Source organism: Dipodomys merriami, unplaced genomic scaffold (genome assembly GCF_024711535.1).
Source record: "Dipodomys merriami isolate MVZ:Mamm:240054 unplaced genomic scaffold, mDipMer1.0.p SCAF_20, whole genome shotgun sequence".
NCBI classification, from domain to species: Eukaryota; Metazoa; Chordata; class Mammalia; order Rodentia; family Heteromyidae; genus Dipodomys; species Dipodomys merriami.
Genome location: NW_027203382.1, coordinates 27,375,221 through 27,398,800, shown reverse-complemented (window position 1 = coordinate 27,398,800; position 23,580 = coordinate 27,375,221). Strand labels below are relative to the sequence as shown.

Here is a 23,580-nt window from a genome sequence, read left to right as displayed (position 1 = left end):
ACTTGAGCCACAAAGCCACTTCCGGGTTTTCTGGTGTTTTATTGGAGATAGGAGTCTCATGGACTTTCCTGCCCAGGCTGGCTTTGAACCATGATCCTCAGATCTCAGCCTCCTGAGTAGCTAGGATTACAGGCCTAAGCCACCTCGCCCACCTGAAACTTACTTTTATGAACAGCTTACTTGACTTTTGGTACTTCCCTGTTATCCCAACAACCCCCAAATTCAAAGGTAAGAGGCTCTCAAAGTACCATGCAAGTAGACCCTATCAGAAAAATACATTGAAAACAAAAGGACTGGGAATTTGGCTCAAGTGCTACCATATTTATCTAGCTTTCAAGCCATAATACTACAATATATATTTTAAAAAGTAATGCTGCCATGCAGCAGTGGCTCACACCTGTAATCCTAGCTACAAAGCAGGCTGAGATCTCAATGTCACAGTTCAAAGCCAACCCAGGCAGGAAAGTCTGACACTTTTTTTTTTTTTTTTTTGTCAGTCCTGGGGCTTGAACTCGGCCTGAGCTCTGTCCCTCAGCTCTTCAGCTCAAGGCTAGTGCTCTACCACTTGGGCTACAGCGCCACTTCTGGTTTTCTGGTGGTTTATTGGAGATAAGAGTTTCACGGACTTTCCTGCCCAGGCTGGCTTTGAACTGTGATCTTCAGATCTCAGCCTCCTGAGTAGCTAGGATTACAGGGCGTGAGCCACTGGTGGCTAAGTCTGACATTCTTATCTCCAATAAACCACTCAGAAAAATGCAAAAGTGGCACTGTGGCTCAAGAGCCACAGAGCACTAGCCTTGAGAACAGAGGCTCAGGGACAGACCCAGGCCCTGAGTTCAAGTCCCACAACTGACAACCAACAAAAAAAGTAATGCTGAAGTTGGGAAGCTGAAGGCCTGAATTCTGCTGTGTAAATACTTAGTGCCTCAGCATGTGTGTATGTTCATCTGGAATTCACAGCTCCACCTGCCCCTATTTCATAAGGTGGTAAAAAGAGGCAAATACTTCAAAGCATTTTAAAGAGTGGTGGTTTGTGGGGCTGGGAATGTGGCTTAGTAGTAGAGTGCTTGCCTAGCATGCACGAAGTCCTGAGTTCCATTCCTCAGTACCACACGGACAGAAAAAGCCGGCTGGCTATTGCTCAAGTTGTGGTGTACTAGCTAAAGGGGCTTAGGGACAGTGCCTGAGTTCAAGTCTCAGGACTGGGGGGGGGGGGAAGGAATGATGACTTTATTACTGCTTATCTCTGGGCTGCATTGTGTGTGTGTGTGTGTGTGTTGTGTGTGTGTTGTGTGTGTGTGTGTGTGTGTGTGTTATTTTTTTTCTTTTTGTCAGTCATGGGGCTTGAACTCTGGGCCTGGGCACTGTCCCTCAGCTCTTCAACTCAAGGCGAGCGCTCTACCATTTGAGCCACAGCGCCACTTCCAGTTTTCAGGTGGTTTATCAGAGCTGAGCGTCTCATGGACTTTCCTGCCTGCGCTGGCTTTGAACCTCCATCCTCAGATCTCAGCCTCACGAGTAGCTGGGATTACAGGTGTGAGCCACCAGCGCCCGGCGCATACAGTATTCTTTACCTTTTTTTTTTTTTTTATTCTCTTATGGAGGAGTTGCCCTTTAACAAAGCCGTGTGTGAATGCAGTGCGTTTACCTTTATTTTCTAAATTACAATTAGTAACTTCTAAGGACGCGTAGTGTTCTAACCGTCATAAAAATCCTGTTAATAAAAGACAACAAAAAGGAATAAAAAGATTATGAGGATTAAAGAAGGAAAGAAAAGCAAGCACGTGGAGCAAACACAAGAAGCGGAAACCATTTGCAGAAAGCAAGCGTCCCTACGGCCCTGCCGGCCACCGTACTCTTCCGGTCCCAGAAGCTTCCGGGAGCGGAAGTCGTCACTGGGGCGGCGACGCGGCGACGGGCGCCGTGCGGAGCGTCCTGCTGGCGGCCCATCATGGCGATGAGCAGCGGCGGCGGCGGCGGCGGCGTCTCGGAGCAGGAAGATTCTGTGCTGTTCCGGCGTGGCACGGGCCAGGTGAGACCGGGGTCCGAGCAGCCTGGGACCGGGAGCCGCGTGCGCACTTTGGCTGCCTCCGGCCGGCGACGCCTGGGCGGTTGGCTCTCTGGGGGGCTGCGGACCACATGTCCGTGCGTTTCCCGCCTCCTCCCTGGAGCCCCGGCCTCGGCTCCTCGGGGTGAACTCGGGAGCCACGATGGCCTCGAACTGACGCCGTGTACGGCGCTCGATGTGAGCGCCCATCTCTGCAGGTCGAGAGCCCGGAGAGCGGGAAGCCCGCGAAGAGTCTAGCGAAGTGATCCTCACGCAGGGTGCCGGTGTTGGCATTAGATTTAAAAGGTGGATTCTGTACATTCTTTTTTTTTTTTTTTTTTTTGTCGGTCATGGGGCTTGAACTCTGGGCCTGAGCACTGTCCCTCAGCTCTTCAGCTCAAGGCGAGCGCTCTACCACTTGAGCTACAGCGCCACTTCCGGTTTTCTGGTGGTTTATTGGAGATAGGAGTCTCACGGTCTTTCTTGCCCGGGCTGGCTTTGAACCGCGATCCTCAGATCTCAGCCTCCTGAGTAGCTAGGATTACAGGCGTGAGCCACCAGCGCCCGGCTGTACATTCTTTATAATCAGCACTCGAGAGCTTACAGATGGGGTCTTTTCTTTTTGAATGCTTCCACCAGGACCAGAACCCCATTCCCGGCACTCTTGCTACCTGGCCTTGCACGGTCAAACCCAGTACTCACGAGCCACGCCCTCCAGCCTGGCTTTTTCCTGGTTATTTTGGAGATGGAGTCGAACAGATGTGTGTCTTCTCCCCCACCCGCCCCGGGCTGGCTTCTAACTGTGACCCACTGGATCTTAACATTCTGAGTAACTAGGATTACAGGAATGTTCCATTTCCCCCCAGCTTGCATATGGATTCTCAAATGTCTCAGAAAGGTCAAGAATAAATGTCAGGTTGTCTTGAAGACTTGGAAAGATGAGGTTTCTTTCACTGAAATATACTAATACAGAGAAGAAAGAGGACCTCAAATAGATCAGGTTCAGTACAGGGAAGACTTGAGTTGTGCTTGGTAACTCAGGTTTGTAATCACTCCAAGCTAATTGGGAAGCTGTGCCCAGAGAACCGGGAAGTTAGACCAAACTGGGCCATAGAGCAACGACCCCAATATCTCGTATCCACATTAAAAAAAAGAATCAACTTGGTCTTGGGAATCACGTGGTGAGTGTGAAAATCTGAATTTTAAAGTGTGAGAGAGAGGTCCTGGCAAAGTTATTTCAAGGCTGTTTTAAGTAGAAAGGAGAGCAGCACATTGAGAATTTGTCCCAAAGTATGTACAATGTATTCCACTCAAGCTCACCACCTCCCTCCCTCTTTTAATCCTTTTCTTAAAACAATTTCAACAGGTTTCATAGTCTTTTTTTTTTAAGGCAAAAAGTATGTTTATTTGAAGGTGACAGAAAAGCCATGAAAGAATAGGAAGAACTTGCTCTTTTCTTTATCCTTCCCCTCTGTCTCTGTGCATAGGGGCTGGCAGTTGCTCAGAAAAGCCATGAAAGAATAGGAAGAACTTGCTCTTTTCTTTATCCTTCCCCTCTGTCTCTGTGCATAGGGGCTGGCAGTTGCTCTCACCCCAATAAACTACTTTCTGCCTGGAAAAAAAAAAAAGAATAGGAAGAACTAGCAGAGTCCCCAGGTGGGGAGTCGACCTCCCTGTCACCACATAAGCAAAATGGAGGCTTCTTTGTCTGTTCCTGTCATTTCTTCCCTCCCTTCCTCTCTCCCTCTCTCTCTTTCTTTCTTTCTTTCTCTCTCTCTTTCTTTTTCTTTCTTTCTGTCGATCATGGGGCTTGAACTCTGGGCCTGGGCACTGTTCTTGAGCTCTAGAGCTCAAGGCAAGTGCTCTACCACTTGAGCCACAGCACCACTTCCAGTTTTCTGGAGGTTTATTGGAGATAGGAATCTCACGGACTTTTTCCTGCCCGGGCTGGCTTTGAACTGCAATCCTCAGATTGCCTCCTGAGTAGCTAGTATTACAGGGTGAGCCACCAGCACCTGGCTTTAAATATATCTTGCTGGGTGCTGATGCTCATGCCTACAATATTACCTACTCAAGAGGCTGAGATCTGAGGAGCACAGTTAAGAGCCTACCTGGGCAGGAAAGTGTGTGAGACTCTTATCTCCAGTAAACCACCAGAAAACCAGAAGTAGAACTGTGGCTCAAGTGGTAGAGCACTCATCTTGAGCTGAAGACCTCAGGGATAGCACCCAGGCCCAAAGTTTAAGCCTCATGACCCAACAAAAAACAAAAAACTTCAATGTAGGGCTGGGAATGTGGCTTAGTGGTAGAGTACTTGCCTAGCATGCATGAAGCCCTGGGTTTGATTCCTCAGTACCACATACCCCAAAAAAAGCTAGAAGTGGCAAAGTGCTATCCTTGAGCAAAAGACACTCAGGGACAATGCTCAGGCTTTGAATTCAATCCCCAGGACTGACAAAAAAAGCCAAAACAAACTTCAATGTACACTACATATATTCCTTGACGGCCTCAAAGTTTCACTCAGTATTTATGAAAACTCTATGCATATTATATACATGCAAAAGAAAAAAAAGATATATTCAAATTTTCTTTTTTTTTTTGTTTTGGTTGGTCATGGGGCTTGAACTCTGGGCCTGGACGCTGTCCCTCAGCTCTTCAGCTCAAGGCTAGCGCTCTACCACTTGAGCTACAGAGCCACTTGTGGTTTTCTGGTGGTTTATTGGAGATAGGAGTCTCATGGTCTCTCCTGCCCGGGCTGGCTTTGAACCGCGATCCTCAGATCTCAGCCTCCTGAGTAGCTAGGATTACAGGCGTGAGCCACCAGCACCCAGCTTTTGTTGTTGTTTTGATTTTTGGTCCGGTCGTGGGGCCTGAACTCTGGCCTGGGCGCTGTCCCTCAGCTCTTCAGCTCAAGGCTAGCACTCTACCACTTGAGCCACAGCACCACTTCTGGCTTTTTTCTTTTTGCTTATGTGGTGCTGAGGAATCGAACCCAGGGCCTCATGCATGCAAGGCAAGCACTCTACCACTGAGCCACCTTCCCAGCCCCAATATTCAAATTTTTATCTTACCTTTTTGGGTTTGAATTCAGAACCTTGTACTTGTGCTCTGCTGCTTGAATCATTCCCTCAACGCCAAGTAGACACTTTTGGTGAAATCTATCAGAACATAAATTGTTTTTATTCTTTTCCCTTCCCAGAGTGATGATTCTGACATCTGGGATGATACAGCATTGATAAAAGCGTATGATAAAGCTGTGGCTTCCTTTAAGGTATGAAATAGTCAATCAGTATTCTTTACTTCCTCACATTACTCTTTTTGGGAAAAAAAGCATAACTATAGCATTAAAGTTTACATAACAATTTTCATTTTGAAGTTTGGATATTATTGGTTAATTAGATATCTTTTAGAAATTTGTAGTTCATATGTCAACTCTGTTGCAGAGGCAATTGATTTATTTTTATTCATTTTTTGGTCAGTTGTGGGGCTTGAACTCTGGTCGTGGGTTCTGTGCCTCAGCTCTTCAGCTCTTGGCTAGCACTCTACCACTTGAGCTACAGCACCACTTCTGGTTTCCTGGTGGTTTATTGGAGATAAGAGTTTCATAGACTTTTCCTGACTTTCCTGCCCCGGCTGTCTTTGAACTGTGATCCTCAGATCTCAGCCTCCTGAGTAGCTAGGATTACAGGCATGAGCCACTGGCACCAGGTTTATAAATTTTTTAAACATTTATTCCTTTTAGTACTTTGCTATGTATAAACTATAGAAAACTTCCTTAGATTATTAAGAAAGAAGTCTGAATTTTAGAATTTATGAAGGTTTTAGGAACTAATGATAGGGGTGAATAGAAATAGAAGTACAGGAGTTGGTGCTTGTACAGTATTGACAATATGCTTGTCTTGTTCTTAGCATTTCTTTTTTTTTTTTTTTTTTGGGTCCGTGGGGCCTGAACTCTGGGCCTGGGCACTGTTCCTCAGCTCTTCAGCTCAAGGCAAGCATTCTACCACTTGAGCCACAGCGCCACTTCCGGCTTTTTTCTTTTTGCTTATGTGGTGCTGAGGAATCGAACCCAGGGCCTCACGCATGCAAGGCAAGCGCTCTACCACTGAGCCACCTTCCCAGCCTTCCCTTTCCTTCTTATGGTCATTGTTGTACTGTGAGGTAATGATCCCACCTCTGTAATTTTTGCAGCCAAATTCCAGATTTTTTCATCTGCATCCATTATATACTGAACCTAGAAGTCAACTAAGAAAGTTATCTAGATGTTTCCTTAAAACATAGATAACATCACTAAAACAAAAATTATCATAAAGCTTTCTATGGGTAGGATTTGAGATACCTAGAAGAGATGAAATCAGAGTTAAGGTGGGAAAGAACTGGTTTTTAGGAAAGATGGTTTAATTTTAATTGTCTTGAATTTGAGGGTAAAAATGTGAATTAAGAGGTCAGGTAGAATGCCATAAAATCCCTCCTACCTGGAAGAGGGAGACTGGAAGATCATAGTTCAAGGCTAGTCTAGGCAGAAACAAGAGACCCTATCTGAAAAAAGACTAAAAGCAAAAATATTGGGGACATTGCTCAAATGATAAGTGGAACACTTGCTTAGCCAGTGTGAGGCCCTGAGTTCAGATGTGAATTAGAAATGCTGATTTGGAAATGTTGAATCAACTGAGGAGAAATTTCAGAGCTGGAATATAGCTTTGGAAATGTTTTTGTAGAGGTTATAATTGAAGAAATAATAATAGAAGGCCTTTAGCAGGTCAAGATGATCAACTCTTTTAGAATGCTGACTGTAAGACTTGGTCAGAGAAGTAACAAAAGCATTAGGGCATTATGTTGCTGGGCATCTACACTTCCACAATATCAAGAAGGAAGAGGTAGTTGGGCACATTATCTCCACATCTTTGATCCAAACGATTTGGGAGGCAGAGATGGAGGAATCATGGCTTGAGACCAACCTAGGCAAAAAAAGATTCTCAGATCCTATTGCAATGAATGATTGGACATAGTGACACACATCTGTCATCCTATTTTGATGCAAAATGTAAAGTAGGGTCTCCGTTTCTGTCAATCCGGGCAAGCACAGCACCTTAAACCTATAATCCTAGCTACTTGGGAGAGAAACAGATGGGGGGTGACTGGCCTAGGCCAAAATATTCACGAAACCTTACCTCAACCAATCACTGGGCACAATGGCTACCATCTGATATCTCAAATACAGGGGAAGTATACAAATGGCTGGGTCCAGTGGTGCATGTGGTTATTACCCAGTAACACAGGGAAGCACAAGTAGAAGAGGAATGAGATTCTCCTAGGCCCTAGCTTGAGCATAAAACAATATCCTCCCATCCCTCCCCCAAAAAATAATCACGGGACAGGTCTTGTGGCTCATGCCTGTAATCCTACTACTCCGGAGGCTGAGATCTAAGGATTGCAGTTCAAAGCCAGCTGGGGCAGGAAAGTCCATGAGACTTTCCATCTCCAATTAACCACCAGGAACCCGGAAGTGGTGCTGTGGCTCAAGTGGTAAAGCACTTACCTTGAGCTGAAGAGCTCAGGGATAGCACCCAGATCCAGAGTTCAAGCCCCATAACTAACAAGAATAACAACAAAAAATCATAGTACCAAGCGCTGGTGGCTCATACTTGGAATCCTACTCACCCAGGAAGCTGAGATGAGAGGATTATGGTTCAAAGCCAGCCTGGGAGGGAAAAGTCTAAGACTTATCTTAAATTAACCAACAAAAGCCTAAAGTGGGGCTGTGGCTCAAGTGCTAGTCAAGTGGGGCCTTGAGGTTAACTTGTAGTAGTAAATAAAGTTACTTTTTTTTTAAATGCATTTCTACATAATGTGTGTTTCTCTTCATGTTTTTATAGCATGCTTTAAAGAATGGTGACATTTGTGAAACTCCAGATAAGCCAAAAAGCACCCCAAGAAGAAAACCCATTAAGAAGAATAAAAGTCAAAGGAAGAATAACACAACTCCCTTGAAACAGGTTATTATTTTTTTAATTTATTTACAGATAGGATATTGTTGTTTATAGCCTAAGCTAGCCCAAAACTAAATAGCCCTATTGATCGCAAACTTCATCCTCTCAAGTGATTAGACTACAGATATATGCCACAAGAAACGGAATTTTATATTTTGTCAATCTTGGGGCTTGAATTCAGGGCCTGGGCACTGTCTGTGAATTCTTGCTCAAGGCTAGTGCTCTACCATTTTGAGCCACTGCTCCACTTCTGATTTTATGGTGGCTAACTGGAGATAAGAGTCTCGTAGAGGGCTGGGAAGGTAGCTCAGTGGTAGAGTGCTTGCCTTGCATGCATGAGGGTCTCAGCACCATATAAAGCAGAAAAGCCAGAAGTGGCACTGTGGTTCAAGTGGTAGAGTACTAGCCTTGAGCTGAAGAGCTGAGGGACAGCACCCAGGCCCAGAGTTCAGGCCCCACAATTAGCCTACCCCCCCTCAAAAAAAAAAAAAGAGCCTGATAGATTTTCACAGATTTTGCTCAGGCTGACTTTGAACCTCAGTCTTCAGATCTCAGCCTCCTGAGTAGTTAGGATTACATGCATGAGCCACCAATTCTTGGCAAGAAATACATTTTACTTATTTCCAAGCTTTACCAACATCCATATCTCTACTTCCTAGAGGTTAAACCTTTAAAATAGGGTCAAGAATCTTTTATAACACTATCACAGGCCATTAAAAGTGATAAATATAGGGAGTTGAACTGTTCGTAGCCAAGAAGCTATGTGAGCCAGGCACTGGTGACTACCGGCTGTAGTACTGGCTATTCAAGAGGCTGAGATCTGAGGATCACAATTCAGAGATAGCCTGGGCAGAAAAGTTCATGAGACTCTTGTCCAGTTGACCAACAAAAAGCCAGAATTGGAGTTACGACTCAAATGGTAGAGCACCAACTTTGAATGGAAAAGGCCTAGTGTGAGCAAGAGCCCCTTAGTTTAAGGCACACACACAAGGGGCTGGGAAGGTGGTTCAGTGGTGGAGTGCTAGCCTTACATGCATGAGGCCCTGGGTTCGATTCCTCAGCACCACATAAGCAGAAAAAAACCGGAAGTGGGGCTAACACTCAAGTGGTAGAGCGCTAGCCTTCAGCTGAAGAGCTGAGGGACAGTGCCCAGGCCCAGCTTTCAGGCCCCACAACCGACCAAAAAAAAAAAGGCACACACACAAAAAGAAACGTGTCTGTTCTGTTGTGTACCAAATGATTTCATGGGCCTTAATCTTCAAAGCCTGGATGTTGCCCAGTCTTTTTTAAAACATTGAGGTTTAACTTCAGAGGGTCCTCTTTTTTCTTTTTGCAGTACTGGAAATTTAATCCATAGCTCATACATGCTAGGGGATTGCTCTACCACTAAGCTTCATCACTGTCTTTTCTTTTGGGGAGGGCATATCACCAAGTTGCCCAGGCTGGCATCAGATTGAATCCTTCAGCCTCACTCAGCCACTTGAGTAACTGTGCACCACTATGTCTGGCATTGCATCGTCTTTTTTTTTTTTTTTAGAAGGGTCTTGTTATATAGCTGTGGGGGCCTACAAATTGCTACATAGCCAAGCTGGTCCCAAACTTAGGGTCTTTCTGCCTCAGCTCTCCCAAGTACTGGAATTACAAGTATGTAGTCTAGCTAATTTTTTTTTTTTTTTGGGGGGGTCAGTTGTGGGGCTTCAACTCTGGGCCTGAATGATGTCCCTGAGCTCTTCAGCTCAAGGCAAGCACTCTACCACTTGAGCCATGATGCCATTTCTGGTTTTCCAGTGGTTAATTGAAGGGAGATAAGAGTCTCACAGACTTTCCTTGCCTGGGTTGGCTTTAAACCACGATCCTCAGATCTCAGTCTCTTTGAGTAGCTAGGATTATAGGCATGAGCCACCGGTACCAGCTTAGCTACATTTTTGGGTGGGGGGGTCCAGTCGTGGGGCCTGAACTCTGGGCCTGCGCGCTGTCCCTCAGCTCTTCAGCTCAAGGCTAGCACTCCCACTTGAGCCACAGCGCCACTTCCAGCTTTTCTTTTTTTCTACTTATGTGGTGTTAAGGAATCGAACCCAGGGCCTCATGCATGCAAGGCAAGCACTCTACCACTGAGCCATCTTCCCAGCCCCATTTTTTGTTTTTGTTGTTGGTCATAGGCCTTGAACTCTGGGCCTGAGCACTGTCCCTCAGCTCTTCAGCTTAGAACTAGCACTCTACCACTTGAGCCTTAGCACCACTTCTGGTTTTCTGAATGTTTTTATTAGAGATAAAAGTCTCACAGACTTTCCTTCCTCGGGCTGGCTTTGAACGGGGATCCTTAGATCTCAGCCTCCTGAGTAGCTAGGATAACAGGGGTGAGCCACCAGTGCTTGGCTGCTTGATTTTTTTTTTTTTTTTTGGTCGGTTGTGGGGCTTGAACTCTGGGCTTGGGCGCTGTCCTTGTGCTCTTCAGCTCAAGGCAAGTGCTCTACCGCTTGAGCCACGGTGCCACTTCCTTGATTTTTTTTTATTATATTCTTTTCTTTAACATTTTTTATTCCAGAGAACTAACAATTCTGGATAGAGTCATTGCTAGTTAAAAAGAGTAGACAGGGTGGGTGGGAGGGGAGGGGAGAATATTGGGAGGGTGACTGATTAAGATGTATTGTATTCATAAACTGCTTTGTTGAATGTCAACTCTTATGTACAACCACCTAAAGATAATAAAAAGATATTTTTTATTTTATTTATTTTTTTGTTTTGTTTTTTTGGGTCCGGTCGTGGGGCCTGAACTCTGGGCCTGGGCGCTGTCCCTCAGTTCTTCAGCTCAAGGCTAGCGCTCTACCACTTGAGCCACAGCGCCACTTCCGGCTTTTTTCTTTTTTCTTATGTGGTGCTGAGGAATCGAACCCAGGGCCTCATGCATGCAAGGCAAGCGCTCTACCACTGAGCCAACTTCCCAGCCCAATAAAAAGATATTTTTTAAAAAATGAGCCAGGCTCTGGTTGCTCATACCTGTGAATCCTAGCTACTAGATCTAAGGATTGTGGTTCAAAGCTAGCCTGAACATGAAAATCCATGAGACTTTTTTTTTTTTTTGGTTAGCTGTGGAGCTTGAACTCTGGGCTCTGTCCCTCAGCTCTTCAGCTTAAGGCGAGTGCTGATCACTTGAGTCTCAGTGCCACTTCTGGCTTTTTCTGTGTATATGTTACTAAGGAATTGAACCCAGGGCTTTATGTATGCTAGGCAAGCACTCTACCAATAAGCCACATTCCCAGCCCTGAAGAGCACTTTTGGTGTGAAGTCAAGTATTAGGTATTTGATACAACTTTCCTTCTTATTCTTCATGAATGCCATTCAGCAGATGGAGAAGACTCAAAGCTAATCTCTGTTCTTGAAGAGCTGGCTTCTAAGGCTTTTTCACTGTATTATTCTCTGTACTAACTGGTGAAATGAACATTGTCCATTTCACCCTACCTCCTATCCTAATACGACTAGTTTGCTCTCTTCAAAATACATGATGTGGGTTTTTTTTTGTTTTTTGCTGGTGCTGGAGCATGAGTGAACTTAGGACCTTGGCACTGTCCTTGAGCCTCTCTGCGCTTAAGGCTAGTGCTCTACCACTTGAGCTACAGCACCCAGGGTTTCATGAATGCTAAGCAAGCACTCTGCCACGAAGCCACCTTCCCAGCCCCAGAAATGATGTGTTTATGTATGTATCTTTGATTTTTTTTGCAGTGGAAGGTTGGTGACAAATGTTCTGCTATTTGGTCAGAAGATGGCTGCATTTACCCAGCTACCATTGCTTCAGTTGATTTAAAGAGAGGAACCTGTGTGGTGGTATACACTGGATATGGAAATAGAGAGGAACAAAGCCTATCTGATTTACTTTCCCCAACCTCTGAAGTAGCAAATAATACAGAACAGGATGCTCAGGAGGTAAGAATAGAAAACGCTTCAAAATTTCTGGAAGCAAAGATTAGATGAGAAAGTAGAACAAGATGTAGTTTGGTAGCTAAATGAATTTCCTTTTTGCACTCTAGTATGTGCTCTCCTTTCCTCCCTCCCTCCTAATCCCCTTCTGTTCAATGCTAGGGACCAAACCCTGGGCCTTACAAATGTTAGGCAAGTGCACCACTGAGCTGTAAACCTAACGTTAAATTTTCTTAATGACACTTTTATATTATTATTAAAATCCTAAGAGTTTGAATTTGGGATCTCACTGAGCTAGGCAGGTGCTGTGCTGCTGAGTAATGTCCTAGCCCATGATACCTTTATAACAAAAATTTATATTTTTGTTTCTTTTTAAAGAATGAACATGACAGTCAAGTTTCAACAGATGAAAGTGAAAGCTCCAGGTCTCCTGGAAGTAAACTAAATAACAATAAGTCAAAAGCTGCTCCATGGAACTCTTTTCCCCCCCCACCACCCCCAATGCCAGGATCAGGATTGGGACCAGGAAAGGTAAACTTCTTGGTTTGGAAAAGGTTGCTAAGAAATAATAAATCCTGCCATATTTCACCCTTCCCTAAAGTGATTTGTAGCTTTCCCATGAACCTTGTGTAGATACTATAAATCAACATGTGAATTATTTGAAAGGAAAGGATAATGTTGTGCCAGAAAAGTTCTGGTGGCTCACACCTGTAATCCTAGCTACTCAGGTAGTTAAGATCTAAGGGTCATGGTTCGAAACCAACTGGAGCAGGGCAGTCCATGAGACTTTATCTCCAGTTAACCACCAGAAAACTGGAAATGAAACAGTGGCTCAAAGTGGTAGAATGCTAGCCTTCAGAAAATTTCAGGGACAGTGCCCAGGCCCCAAGTTGAAGTCTTACGACTCACAAAAAGAAAAAAAGAAATCTGGAGGTTGTCTGTTGACTAATCTTTTGGACTTGCAGTTTTGTAACACGATGTTCCATTTAATTTTATTTATTTATTTATTTAGCCAGTCCTGGGGCTTGAACTCAGGGCCTGGGCACTGTCCCTGAGCTTCTTTTGCTCAAGGCTAGCACTCTACCACTTGAGCCACAGCGTCACTGCTGGCTTTTTCTGTTTATGGTTACTAAGGAATCAGACTCGGGGCTTTATACATGCTAGGTAAGCACTCTACCACTGAGCCACATTCCCAGTCCCCCATTTAGTGTGTGTGTGTGTGTCCCTCTCTCTCCTTCTCTCTGTCTCTATCTCTTTTTTTTTGGGGGGGGGGGAGTCTGGTCGTGGGGCCTGAACTCTGGGCCTGGGCTCTGTCCCTCAGTTCTTCAGCTCAAGGCTAGCGCTCTACCACTTGAGCCACAGTGCTACTTCCTGTTTTTTCTTTTTTGCTTATGTGGTGCTGAGGAATCGAACCCAGGGCCTCATGCATGCAAGGCAAGCGCTCTACCACTGAGCCACCTTCCCAGCCCCCCCTCCCCCTCCTTCCCTTCTTCCCTCCCTCTCTCCCTCCCCCCTCTCTCCCCCCTCTGTCTCTCTCTCTCTCTCTCTTTCTCTCCCTCCCCCTCCCTCTCTCTCTCTCTCTCTCTCTCAGCTTGAACTCTGGGCCTGGGCGCTGTCCTTGAGCTCTTCAGCTCCAGGCGAGAGTGCTGTAACATTTGAGCCACAGCATCATTTCTGGTTTTCTAGTGGCTAATTGGAGATCAAGTCTCACGGACTTTCCTACTTTCTGCCGGGGCTGGCTTTGAACCACAATCCTCAGATCTCAGCCTCCTGAGTAGCTAGGATTACAGGCGTGAGCCACTGGCGCTCGGCTAATTTTTTTGTTACGTATAATACCTATCCTGAGTAATTATTCTAACTCTTGGTTTTGAATCCTTTTCCTATCTTTCATTGAAGCTAGTAAGTAAATTTTCCTTCGAAATATTTTTTGCAGCCAGGTCTAAAATTCAATGGCCCACCACCACCACCTCCACCACCCCACTTCCTGTCATGCTGGATGCCTCCATTTCCTTCTGGACCACCAGTGAGTTTTTTAAAAAGTTAAATTTTGCTGTCATATTTGGTTTATGAATTAGGATGCAAGGGATTTGGCAGTGTCATCTTAGACAACATCCTCAAGGCTAGACTAATATGTCAAAGTTAAAACTGAACTTCACTTTTTTTGTTTTGAATATATGTTTATTGAGGTACGGGGCTCTTATAGCCCACCTTGGAGTAATATACTAGCTGCTGCTTTCCTGACAGATGTTAGTATCATGTTTTGTGGGAAGGTGGCTCAGTGGTAGAGTGCTTGCCTTGCATGCATGAGGCCCTGGGTTCAATTCTTCAGCACCACATAAACAGAAAAAGTTGGAAGTGGCGCTGTGGCTCAAATGGTAGAGCACTAGCTTTGAGCTGAAGTGCTGAGGGACAGTGTTCAAGCCCCACAACCAACAAGAACAAAAAAGAAGAAAGCAAATTAACTGTACTGTATGTAAGGGATGAATCTTTTACCCTCCTGGGATACTTGGATGTTAGATTTGATCATGTAAGCTGGGTTTCTTTTGTTTCTTTTGCTGGTCCTGGGGCTTGAACTCATGGCCTGGGCACTCTCTTGAGCCTCTTTGTACTCAAGGCTAGCACTCTACCACCTGAGCAACAGCACCACTTCCACCTTTTTTGAGTAGTTCATTGGAGATAAGAGTCTCATAAGGACTTTTTTGGTAGGGCTGGCTTTGAACCATGATCCTCAAATCTCAGCCTTCTGAGTAGCTAGAATTACAAGCGGGAGCCACAAGCACCCAGCTTAAACTAGGTTTCTCATGGTAGATATTTTAGGTACATAGATATATTTAGGTAGTATTAACAAAGTATGCTGGGTGCTGGTGGTTCATGCCTGTAATCCTAGCCACTCAGGAGGCTGAGATCTGAGAATCCCTGTTCAAAGCCAGCCAGGCAGGCAGGAAAGTCCATGAGACTCTTACCTTCAGTTAGCCACCAGAACTGGCAGTGTTACTGTGGCTCAAGTGGGTAGAGTGCTTGCATTGAGCTGAAGAGCTCAGGGACAGCGCCCAGTCCCAGAGTTCAAGCTCTATGGCGCACACATGCGCGCGCGCACACACACGCACACACCTTGGTGCATTTACACACACACACAATTTATGCTGGATCTTGTACTGATAGCTTTAAATGGGACACAAAATATGCCAATCCAATCAAAATGTTTACTATTGTATCTCATCTCTTTTGATCCCAGTTATATTTAATTAGTTTTGTTGGTCTTTTGTCATTGGTGGGCTTTCTTCCAATTTGTTTTAAATTTGTTTTGCTCTCATGGTCATTGAACCCAGGTCTTAAGCTGTTATTAATTAATATCCGGAATACTGTGTGTAAAAATCAATCTCCAGATGTGACATTTTTTGTTTATTTCATTTAAGGTACATCTCTTTGCATTTTCCAGATAATTCCCCCCCCACCTCCCATATGTCCAGATTCTCTTGATGACACTGATGCTCTGGGAAGTATGTTAATCTCATGGTACATGAGTGGCTACCACACTGGCTATTACATGGTAAGAACTCAACTGGGGTTTTGTTTGTGGTTAAGTGGCCATCCATTCCTTTCAAGTTAAGTGATTTGTGAACTGGGGGCCAACCCAGGGCATCACACGTATTAGGTAAGCACTATATTGCCAAGCCATATCTGAATTCCATTGTGACCTATTTTGTGATTAAAATGTTATTTGTTAATACTAACAGCTGCAAATTGCCTTATGACTATTTCTGGGGTGGAGGGGCTGGTATTTGGGGTAGAACTCAGTACTTTGTGCTCTTGATTGGATTTTGGCTCATTGTTGATGCTCTGCGGATTGAGTTACACCTCTACTTTCTGAAAATTACCTTAAAGTTAAAAATTATATAAAAGTACTCCTGCATTGTCCCTGTTAAGTACAATTGCAATTCATTAATAGTACCTGTTATCATGAATAGTACCTGTTAACTACCTCTAACGAGGTGAAGGATCACACATTTCAAGCCAGCCTGAGCTTTGTAGCTAGTTCAAGGCCAACCTATAGTGAAGCCCTGCTTCAAAAACAAATTAGCAACAATAAAAAATATTGGATTATTTTGATTATACAAATTTTATTTTATTTTTTTGGGTCCGGTCATGGGGCCTGAACTCTGGGCCTGGGCGCTGTCCCTCAGCTCTTCAGCTCAAGGCTAGCGCTCTGCCACTTGAGCCATAGTGCCACTTCGGGCTTTTTTCTTTTTGCTCATGTGGTGCTGAGGAATCAGACCCAGGGCCTCATGGATGCAAGGCAAGTGCTCTACCACTGAGCCACCTTCCCAGCCCGATTATATAGATTTTTTGTTGATTAAAAAACCACTTGAGCCACAAGTTCACTTCTCCCTTTTTTGGTGATTAATTGGAGATAAGTGTCTCAGATTTTTCTGCCTGGGCTGGCTTCAAATCCTCACCCCTAAAACTCAGCCTCTTGAGTAGCTAGGATTATAGGCTGGAGCCACTAATTCCTAGCTTGTTACCATCACTCCTATGCAGAATCAGATAGAGAAAGCCTTTACTCTGTCATCTTGTCCCCAGGCTTCTGTTTTCCTAAGACAAGGTCTTAATAAGTCAAGCTAGCCTCAAACCCTATCCTCTTGCCTTAGCCTCCCAAATGCTAGGATTGTGGGCATACATCACTACATCCATGCCCAGCTTAAAATGTTTATTGTTACCTGCATAAAATATGTACACTATTCTTTTTTTAATGTAGGCAATTTTTAATCTTTTTTTTTTTTTTAATTGTGAAAATACTGTACAGAGTGGTTACAATTACTTGGGCAAGATAATGAGTACATTTCTTTTTTTTTTTTTGGATCCGGTCGTGGGCCTGAACTCTGGGCCTGGGCTCTGTCCCTCAGCTCTTCAGCTCAAGACTAGCACTTTACCACTTGAGCCACAATGCCACTTCCGGCTTTTTTTTTCTGCTTATGTGGTGCTGAGGAATCAAACCCAGGGCCTCATGCATGCAAGGCAAGCGCTCTACCACTGAGCCATCTTCCCAGCCCCAATGAGTACATTCCCCCTTCCCCCCAGGGCTGAGGACCGAACCCAGGGCCTTGCACGTGCCAGGCAGGCGCCCTTCTGCTGGGCTAAACCCCCAGTCCCCCAATGAGTACATTTCTTATCAAGCATTGTTGCCTCCTCTGTTTCCCCTTCCTATCCTTTCCCACCCTCCTCCCCTCTCCTTCCCCCAGCCAAAGTTGTAAAGTTTGTTTTTCAACATAAAGACTTGTACATGTCATTGTTGCAATGGGTCCACCTGTATCCCTATTTAAACTATTTGTTTTTTCCCTTCCCCTCCACAAATTATACCAACATCAAATACAGTGAAAGAGCAGGGGTTATACTGTCGGGGGAGGGACATACAAAGCAACAAAGAAATCATCTTATGTTAGAAACAATCACATGAAAGAAAAAAACATTTGAGTACTTTTCTTGGGGTTCATTTCACCTAACATCAACTTATCTGACCTTCATGTACATTATTCTTTTTTTTCCCATTATTCTTAAAACTTATTTTGTTTTCTTTATAGGGTTTCAGACAAAATCAAAAAGAAGGGAGGAGCTCACATTTCAATTGTAAGTCTGCTATCATAAAAGTGAATCTTTTGTATAAAGTTTAAAGTTCATGGGAAACAAATTTTTTGGACATAAAAAAATTGAAATATTGAGGGGCTGGGAAGGTGGCTCAGTGGTAGAGTGCTTGCCTTGCATGCATGAGGCCCTGAGTTCGATTCCTCAGCACCATATAAACAAAAAAAATACCCGGAAGTGGTGCTGTGGTTCAAGTGGTAGAATACTAGCCTTGAGCTGAAGAGCTGAGGGATAGTGCCCAGGCCCAGAGTTCAGTCCCCAAGACTGGCAAAAAAAAATGAAATATTGAAAAGTTAATTTAAAAACTGTGCAGAAGTCAGGTGCTACTAGCTCACTCTATAACTTTGAGCCACAGCACCACTTCCAGTTTTCTGGTAGTTAGAGATAAGAGTCTCTTGGACTTTCCTGCCCAGGCTGGCTTTGAACCATGATCCTCAGATCTCAGCCTCCTGAGTAGCTAGAATTATAGGCATGAGCCACCAGCACCCAGCCAATGTGAGATTCTTGATTGGACTTTTGTTTGAAAACAAAAAATCTGTAAAGGCTTGGGCAAATGCCAGTCACTGGTGGCTCATTCCTGTAATCCTAGCTACTCAGGAGGTTGAGATCTGAGGATGGCAGTTCAAAGCTAGCTGGGACAGGAAGATCCGTGAGATACTTACCTCCAATAATCTACTCTCAGAAAAGGCTAGAAGTGGTAATGCGGCTCAAGTGGTAGAGGACCAGCCTTGAGCATCATAGCTCAGGGACAGTGCCAAGGCTCTGAGATAAGACCCAGGACTGGCAAAAAAAAAAAACAAGGTCATGCTAGGAAGGTAGCTCAGTAGAGTGCTTGCCTAGCATGCATGAGGTCCTGGGTTCGATTCCTCAGTACCACATAAACAGAAAAAAGCCGGAAGTGGCATTGTGGCTCAAGTGGTAGAGCGCTAGCCTTGAGCTGAAGAGCTAAGGGATAGTGCCCAGGTCCAGAGTGAAAGCCCCACAACCAACCAAAAAAATCCTCTCAAGGGGAGATTGATTACAGTAATTTGAATATGTACTGGATTTTAAATTACAGCAAGGTTTATAGGCATGAGCTACAGTATTTGGTAGGACAGCCAGGCTCTGATCGCTTGTGTCTGTAATCCTAACTACTCAGGAGGCTGAGAGGTGAGGATCCTGGTTGAAAGCCAGCTTTGGCAGGAAAGTCCATGAGACTCTTATCTCCAATTAACTACTAGAAAATCTGGAAATGGAATTGTGTCTAAAGTAGTAGAGCACTGTCCTTGAGCAGAAAAGCCCAGGAGTAGCACGTGCGCACACCCACACACTCATAGTGATTATATTTTGGAAGTGTACCTAGACTTTTTTCCTTTTACCCTCACATTCTGTTCTCTCCCAAGGAGAATGGTGGTGATATTCCCTGGAAATATGAACAGAAGTCTCCTGGTTATCTTCATGGACAGGAGGCGGCGGATATCAGCATCAGCATCTTCCCCTGTTCCAGAGTGTCCATGTTAGGACCAGTGGTGTTCTTGGGGCAGTCAGTGAGAGTAACTAAACAATGGAAATGTGAGTGCTTGAAAGAAACTCAAAGGTTATGTTCAGGACATGAGTTGGTCTGTTAAATTTGTGATTCAGCACTTTGTATAATTGCAACTTAGTAAATATGTTAAGCTTTTTATTAACGCCTTTCAAAGTAAAATAAAAATTTTTGAAACCTTAAGCATATGAAGTTGAATCTGTTTAAACAAAATAAGAAAAGAAAACTCATGGGGCTTGGGGTTTAGCTCAGCAGAAGAGCGCAAGGCCCTGAGTTTGGTCCTCAGCTCTGAAGAAAAAAAAAGAAAAGACAACTCAGTCTTACTTGGGTCAAGAGTACTATTGCAAAGATAGAATGGATTAATTGCTGGGTGCCATTGGCTCATGCATATAATCTTAGCTACTCAAGAGGCTGAGATCTGAAGATCATAGTTCGAAGCCAGCCTGGGCTAGAAGCCCAATGAGAGATTTTTTTTTATCTTCAATAACAGAAGAATCTATAAGTAGAACTATGGCTCAAGTGGTAGAGTGCTAGCCTTGAGTAAAAGTACCTAAGGAACAGCTGAGTTCAAACCCCAGGATCAGTTAAAAAAATAATTGTAAGGCTTTCTTCCTGACAGTCCAAGCTTAGGAAACAGAGGCTTTGGAAGTTAGGTGTTTTAAGAACTAGACTGGCCAGTCAGCAACCAAGGGAATGTTCTGTTTCTTTGGAGTATTTACTATGTAGTCTGACCTTAAATTTGATATCCTTCTTCAGCCTCTGAAGTGCTAGAATTATAGCACTTCATATCATGTCATCATATCCAGCCTGTGTTTTATTGCTTAAGAGTTGTGTCATTCTGCTCTGCACCTTTTGTGTTCTTCCCCTGCCCCTGACTTCTTATGTCCTCATGTACACTGTCTAAGCCAGTTCCCATTTAACTATAGAAGAAGGGGTAAGTGGTTGTGTTACTAATCTGGGATGCTGGTGGGTAGAGTTATGGTAGAGTGCTTGCCTAACATACCTGAGGCCCTGGCCCCTAGATCTGCAGATAAACACAAACACATACACCTTAACACATGAGTCATTTCCAAGTCATAGCAAGGGAAAAACTCTCAGTAAAGGAAATAAACGAAACGGGGTGCCAGTGGCTCACACCTGTAATCCTAGCTACTTAGTAGGCTAAGATCTGAGGATCACAGTTCAAAGTCAACCCAGGCAGGAAAGTCCATACTTTTTTTTTTCTTGTCTGTCGTGGTGCCTGAACTCTGGGCCTAGGTGCTGTCCCTCAGCTTTTCAGCTCAATGCTAGCACTCTACCACTGGAATCACAGCATCACTTCCAGCTTTTTTTGCTTATGTGGTGCTGAGGAATGGAACCCAGGGCCTCATGCATGCAAGGCAAGCACTCTACCACTGAGCCACTTACCCAGCCCTCCATAAGACTCATCTCCAATTAACGATCAAGCTGGAAGCAGAGCTGTGGTTTAAGTGGAAGAGCACTAGCTTTCAGCAAAAATTAGCCCAAGGACAGTACCCAGACCAAATCCAAGCCCCAAGACACACACACCTCTTCTCCCTCCTCCCCACATACACAAAAGAAAGAAAGCACAGAGGTCCTTACACAAGAGAATGTGTGGGATATTCAGGGATGTAGAAGCAGGGGACTGGTGAGAGGAAGGAGAGAGGAGATAGGGGCCCTATGAAAGTCATTGTAAGGTTTTCAGCATTTACTTTGAGAGCTGGAGGTCTAGTGGGAGATTTTGTGTAAAGATCCTGACATACAGACAGCCTGTGAGAGCATTAAACATTCAGAAGCAGTGTCTTCTCCCACAGATTAAGTCTGGGATGTCTTAGCCTCAGGTGAGTAGCCCAAAGTTGGTTCCAAGTTCTCTTTATTCCTTACTGCGTAATCTGTTATTAACTCAGTCTTTTCTTTCTCTTTATTGGCTGATTGTGTGGTACTAGGGCTTGAACTCAGGGCCCAAATTTGTAGGCTTTTTTCCACATAGAGTTTCATACTTTTCGTGTGTACAGGCGGGGAGATACTGGGACTTACAACTTGTCCGGGACACTGTCCCTCAACTTTTTCACTCAAGGATGATGACCTACCACTTAAACTACAGTTCCATTTATAGGCTTTTTGGTGATTTTTTTTTTTTTATTCAAAGTATAATTGACAAAAATTATATAAGTTTAAGGTATGCCAACATTAGGGCACTGTGATATTTTGATACACATTGTGAAAACAATAAATGATTATTACAAGCAAGCTAATTAGTATATTCAAATATTCTTTTTTCTTTCTTTTTTTTGGGGTCCGGTCATGGGGACTGAACTCTGGGCCTGGGCACTGTCCCTCAGCTCTTCAGCTCAAGGCTAGTGCTCTACCACTTGAGCCACAGCGCCACTTCTGGCCTTTTTCCTTTTTGTTTATGTGGTGCTGGGGAATCGAACCCAGGGCCTCATGCATGCAAGGCAAGCACTCTACCACTGAGCCACCTTCCCAGCCCCTCAAAAAAAAATTTTTTTTGGGTCCAGTCGTGGGGCCTGAACTCTGGGCCTGGGCGCTGTCCCTCAGCTCTTCAGCTCAAGGCTAGTGCTCTACCACTTGAGCCACGGCGCCACTTCCGGCTTTTTTCTTTTTGCTTATGTGGTGCTGAGGAATCGAACCCAGGGCCTCAAGCATGCAAGGCAAGCACTCTACCACTGAGCCATCTTCCCAGCCTCCCTCAAAAATTCTTAATGAAATAAAACCCTGTTTGGTCTTCTTAAAACCCATAGATTCACACCATGGATTTTGAGTAGAATGAATTCCTAAGAAAATGTTAAAGCCATAGTAATATATGGTAAATTCTTCAAAGCCACTGGAATAAAGGCAGTTTTCCCTAGACCTTATTTGTTTCTTCCATTGGTAGTGCATAAGCAAGCTGTACTCGGCAATTTTGGTCAAGTATCCCGAAGAGATCTTATACAGGTAAAGCAATAGCTTGGAAAAAGGTGCATGCAGATCCTGGTTAAGATTCACTCTTGTTGCCGGGCGCTGGTGGCTCACGCCTGTAATCCTAGCTACTCAGGAGGCTGAGATCTGAGGATCGCAGTTCAAAGCCAGCCCAGGCAGGAAAGACCGTGAGACTCCTATCTCCAATAAACCACCAGAAAACCGGAAGTGGTGCTGTAGCTCAAGTGGTAGAGCGCTTGCCTTGAGCTGAAGAGCTGAGGGACAGCGCCCAGGCCCAGAGTTCAAGCCCCACGACCGACAAAAAAAAGATTCACTCTTGTTTGTTCTGTGTGAGCTGTTTCTCTATTGGTAATATACATTTCCAGAAAATAGTGAAGTGTTTAGATTGAGGGTGTCTTTCTCTCATGACATTGAGAAGTATGATGTCCTCTGTATCCAGGAGCCAACTTTGCATGCTGAGTGTGGTGAGACTCGGCAGGCGTAGCACACACTGGCTCAGTGCCTTCACTGTGGTGGCCTGCACTTTGATACAGTGTGTAAAATACCTGGAGATGTCCAACTCTTGCAAAGCTGGCAGGTTGTCCAGTGCCTGGAAGAAAGCTCTGTATCCTTCTTCTGTGACCTTGTGATTGAGTGAAAGATTTAACTTCTCAAGCTTCTGGAAACCTCCACTGATGGCTGCCTGGGCTACGAAGATAAAACATTCGTGAGACTGAACTCTTGAGGACTCTGTTGGTAGACCCTTTTTCTAACCACTACCACCAATCAAAGGGGGAAGTGCCCAATACAATACATATTTGTTTGGTTTGGTTTTGATTTTTTGTGGTAGTATTGGGCTCGAACCCAGGACCTTGTACCCTGAGCTTTTTGGCTCAGGCTGATGCTCTACTGCTTGAGCCACACCCAGCTTCCAGCTTTTTGATAGCTAATTGGAGACAGTGTCATGGACTTCACTGTGATCCTCACATCTCAGCCTCTTCAGTAGGCAGGATTACAGACATGAGCCACTAGCACTTGGCTAATTTGTTGGTGGTTTGTCTCTCTCTCTCTCTTTGTCTCTGTCTCTGTCTCTCTCTCTCTTCTCTCTCCACTCTCCCAGTTCTGGAGCTTAAACTCTGGGCCTGGGAGCTGTCCCTGAGCTCCTTTTGCTGAAAGCTAGCACTCTACCACTTTGAGCCACAGTACCACTTCTGGCTTTTTCTGTCATTAATCGGAGAGAAGTCTTGTAGGCTTTCCTGCCCAGGCTGGCTTCAAACTGATTGTCAGATCTCAGCCTCCTGAGTTGCTAGGATTACAGGCAAGTGCCCTTCTGAGCATATTTCAAAAGCTTTCAGGAAGACAGCAAAGGCTCTGCCTTTGAAGCCTAAGAAGCCTAAGAAGCAGGATGATTACAAAAGATTTCTTTTTTTTTTTTTTGGTCCAGTCGTGGGGCCTGAACTCTGGCCTGGGCACTGTCCCTCAGCTCTTCAGCTCAAGGCTAGCGCTCTACCACTAGAGCCACAGCGCCACTTCCAGCTTTTTTCTTT

The 23,580-nt window shown here is 44.6% G+C and overlaps 2 protein-coding genes across 5 annotated transcripts in view; one reads left to right on the top strand and one right to left on the bottom strand.

The window, feature by feature from the left end:
* The first annotated feature begins 1,909 nt into the window (after positions 1-1,909).
* LOC138832980 (survival motor neuron protein) lies at positions 1,910-19,278 on the top strand. Of its 3 annotated transcripts, XM_070031310.1 has the most exons (9): positions 1,913-2,032; positions 5,247-5,318; positions 7,924-8,043; positions 11,758-11,958; positions 12,331-12,483; positions 13,886-13,975; positions 15,392-15,502; positions 17,532-17,577; positions 18,975-19,273. In XM_070031310.1, coding segments are annotated over exons 1-9 (876 nt in total). In that variant the 5' UTR covers positions 1,913-1,951; the 3' UTR covers positions 18,977-19,273. The 3 variants fall into 3 exon arrangements, with proteins under 3 accessions (XP_069887414.1, XP_069887411.1, XP_069887413.1); XM_070031313.1 differs by lacking the exon at positions 13,886-13,975 and having other exon boundaries at positions 1,910-2,032; positions 18,975-19,278; XM_070031312.1 differs by lacking the exon at positions 5,247-5,318 and having other exon boundaries at positions 18,975-19,274.
* An 11-nt stretch (positions 19,279-19,289) lies between these two features.
* Positions 19,290-23,580, bottom strand: part of Naip (NLR family apoptosis inhibitory protein) — a 40,857-nt gene continuing 36,566 nt past the window's right edge. For both annotated transcript variants that reach the window (XM_070031299.1, XM_070031300.1), the window contains one exon: positions 19,290-22,741. In XM_070031299.1, the coding sequence (XP_069887400.1) occupies positions 22,365-22,741 (377 nt within the window). In that variant the 3' untranslated portion in view covers positions 19,290-22,364. The remainder of the gene's footprint in view (positions 22,742-23,580) is intronic.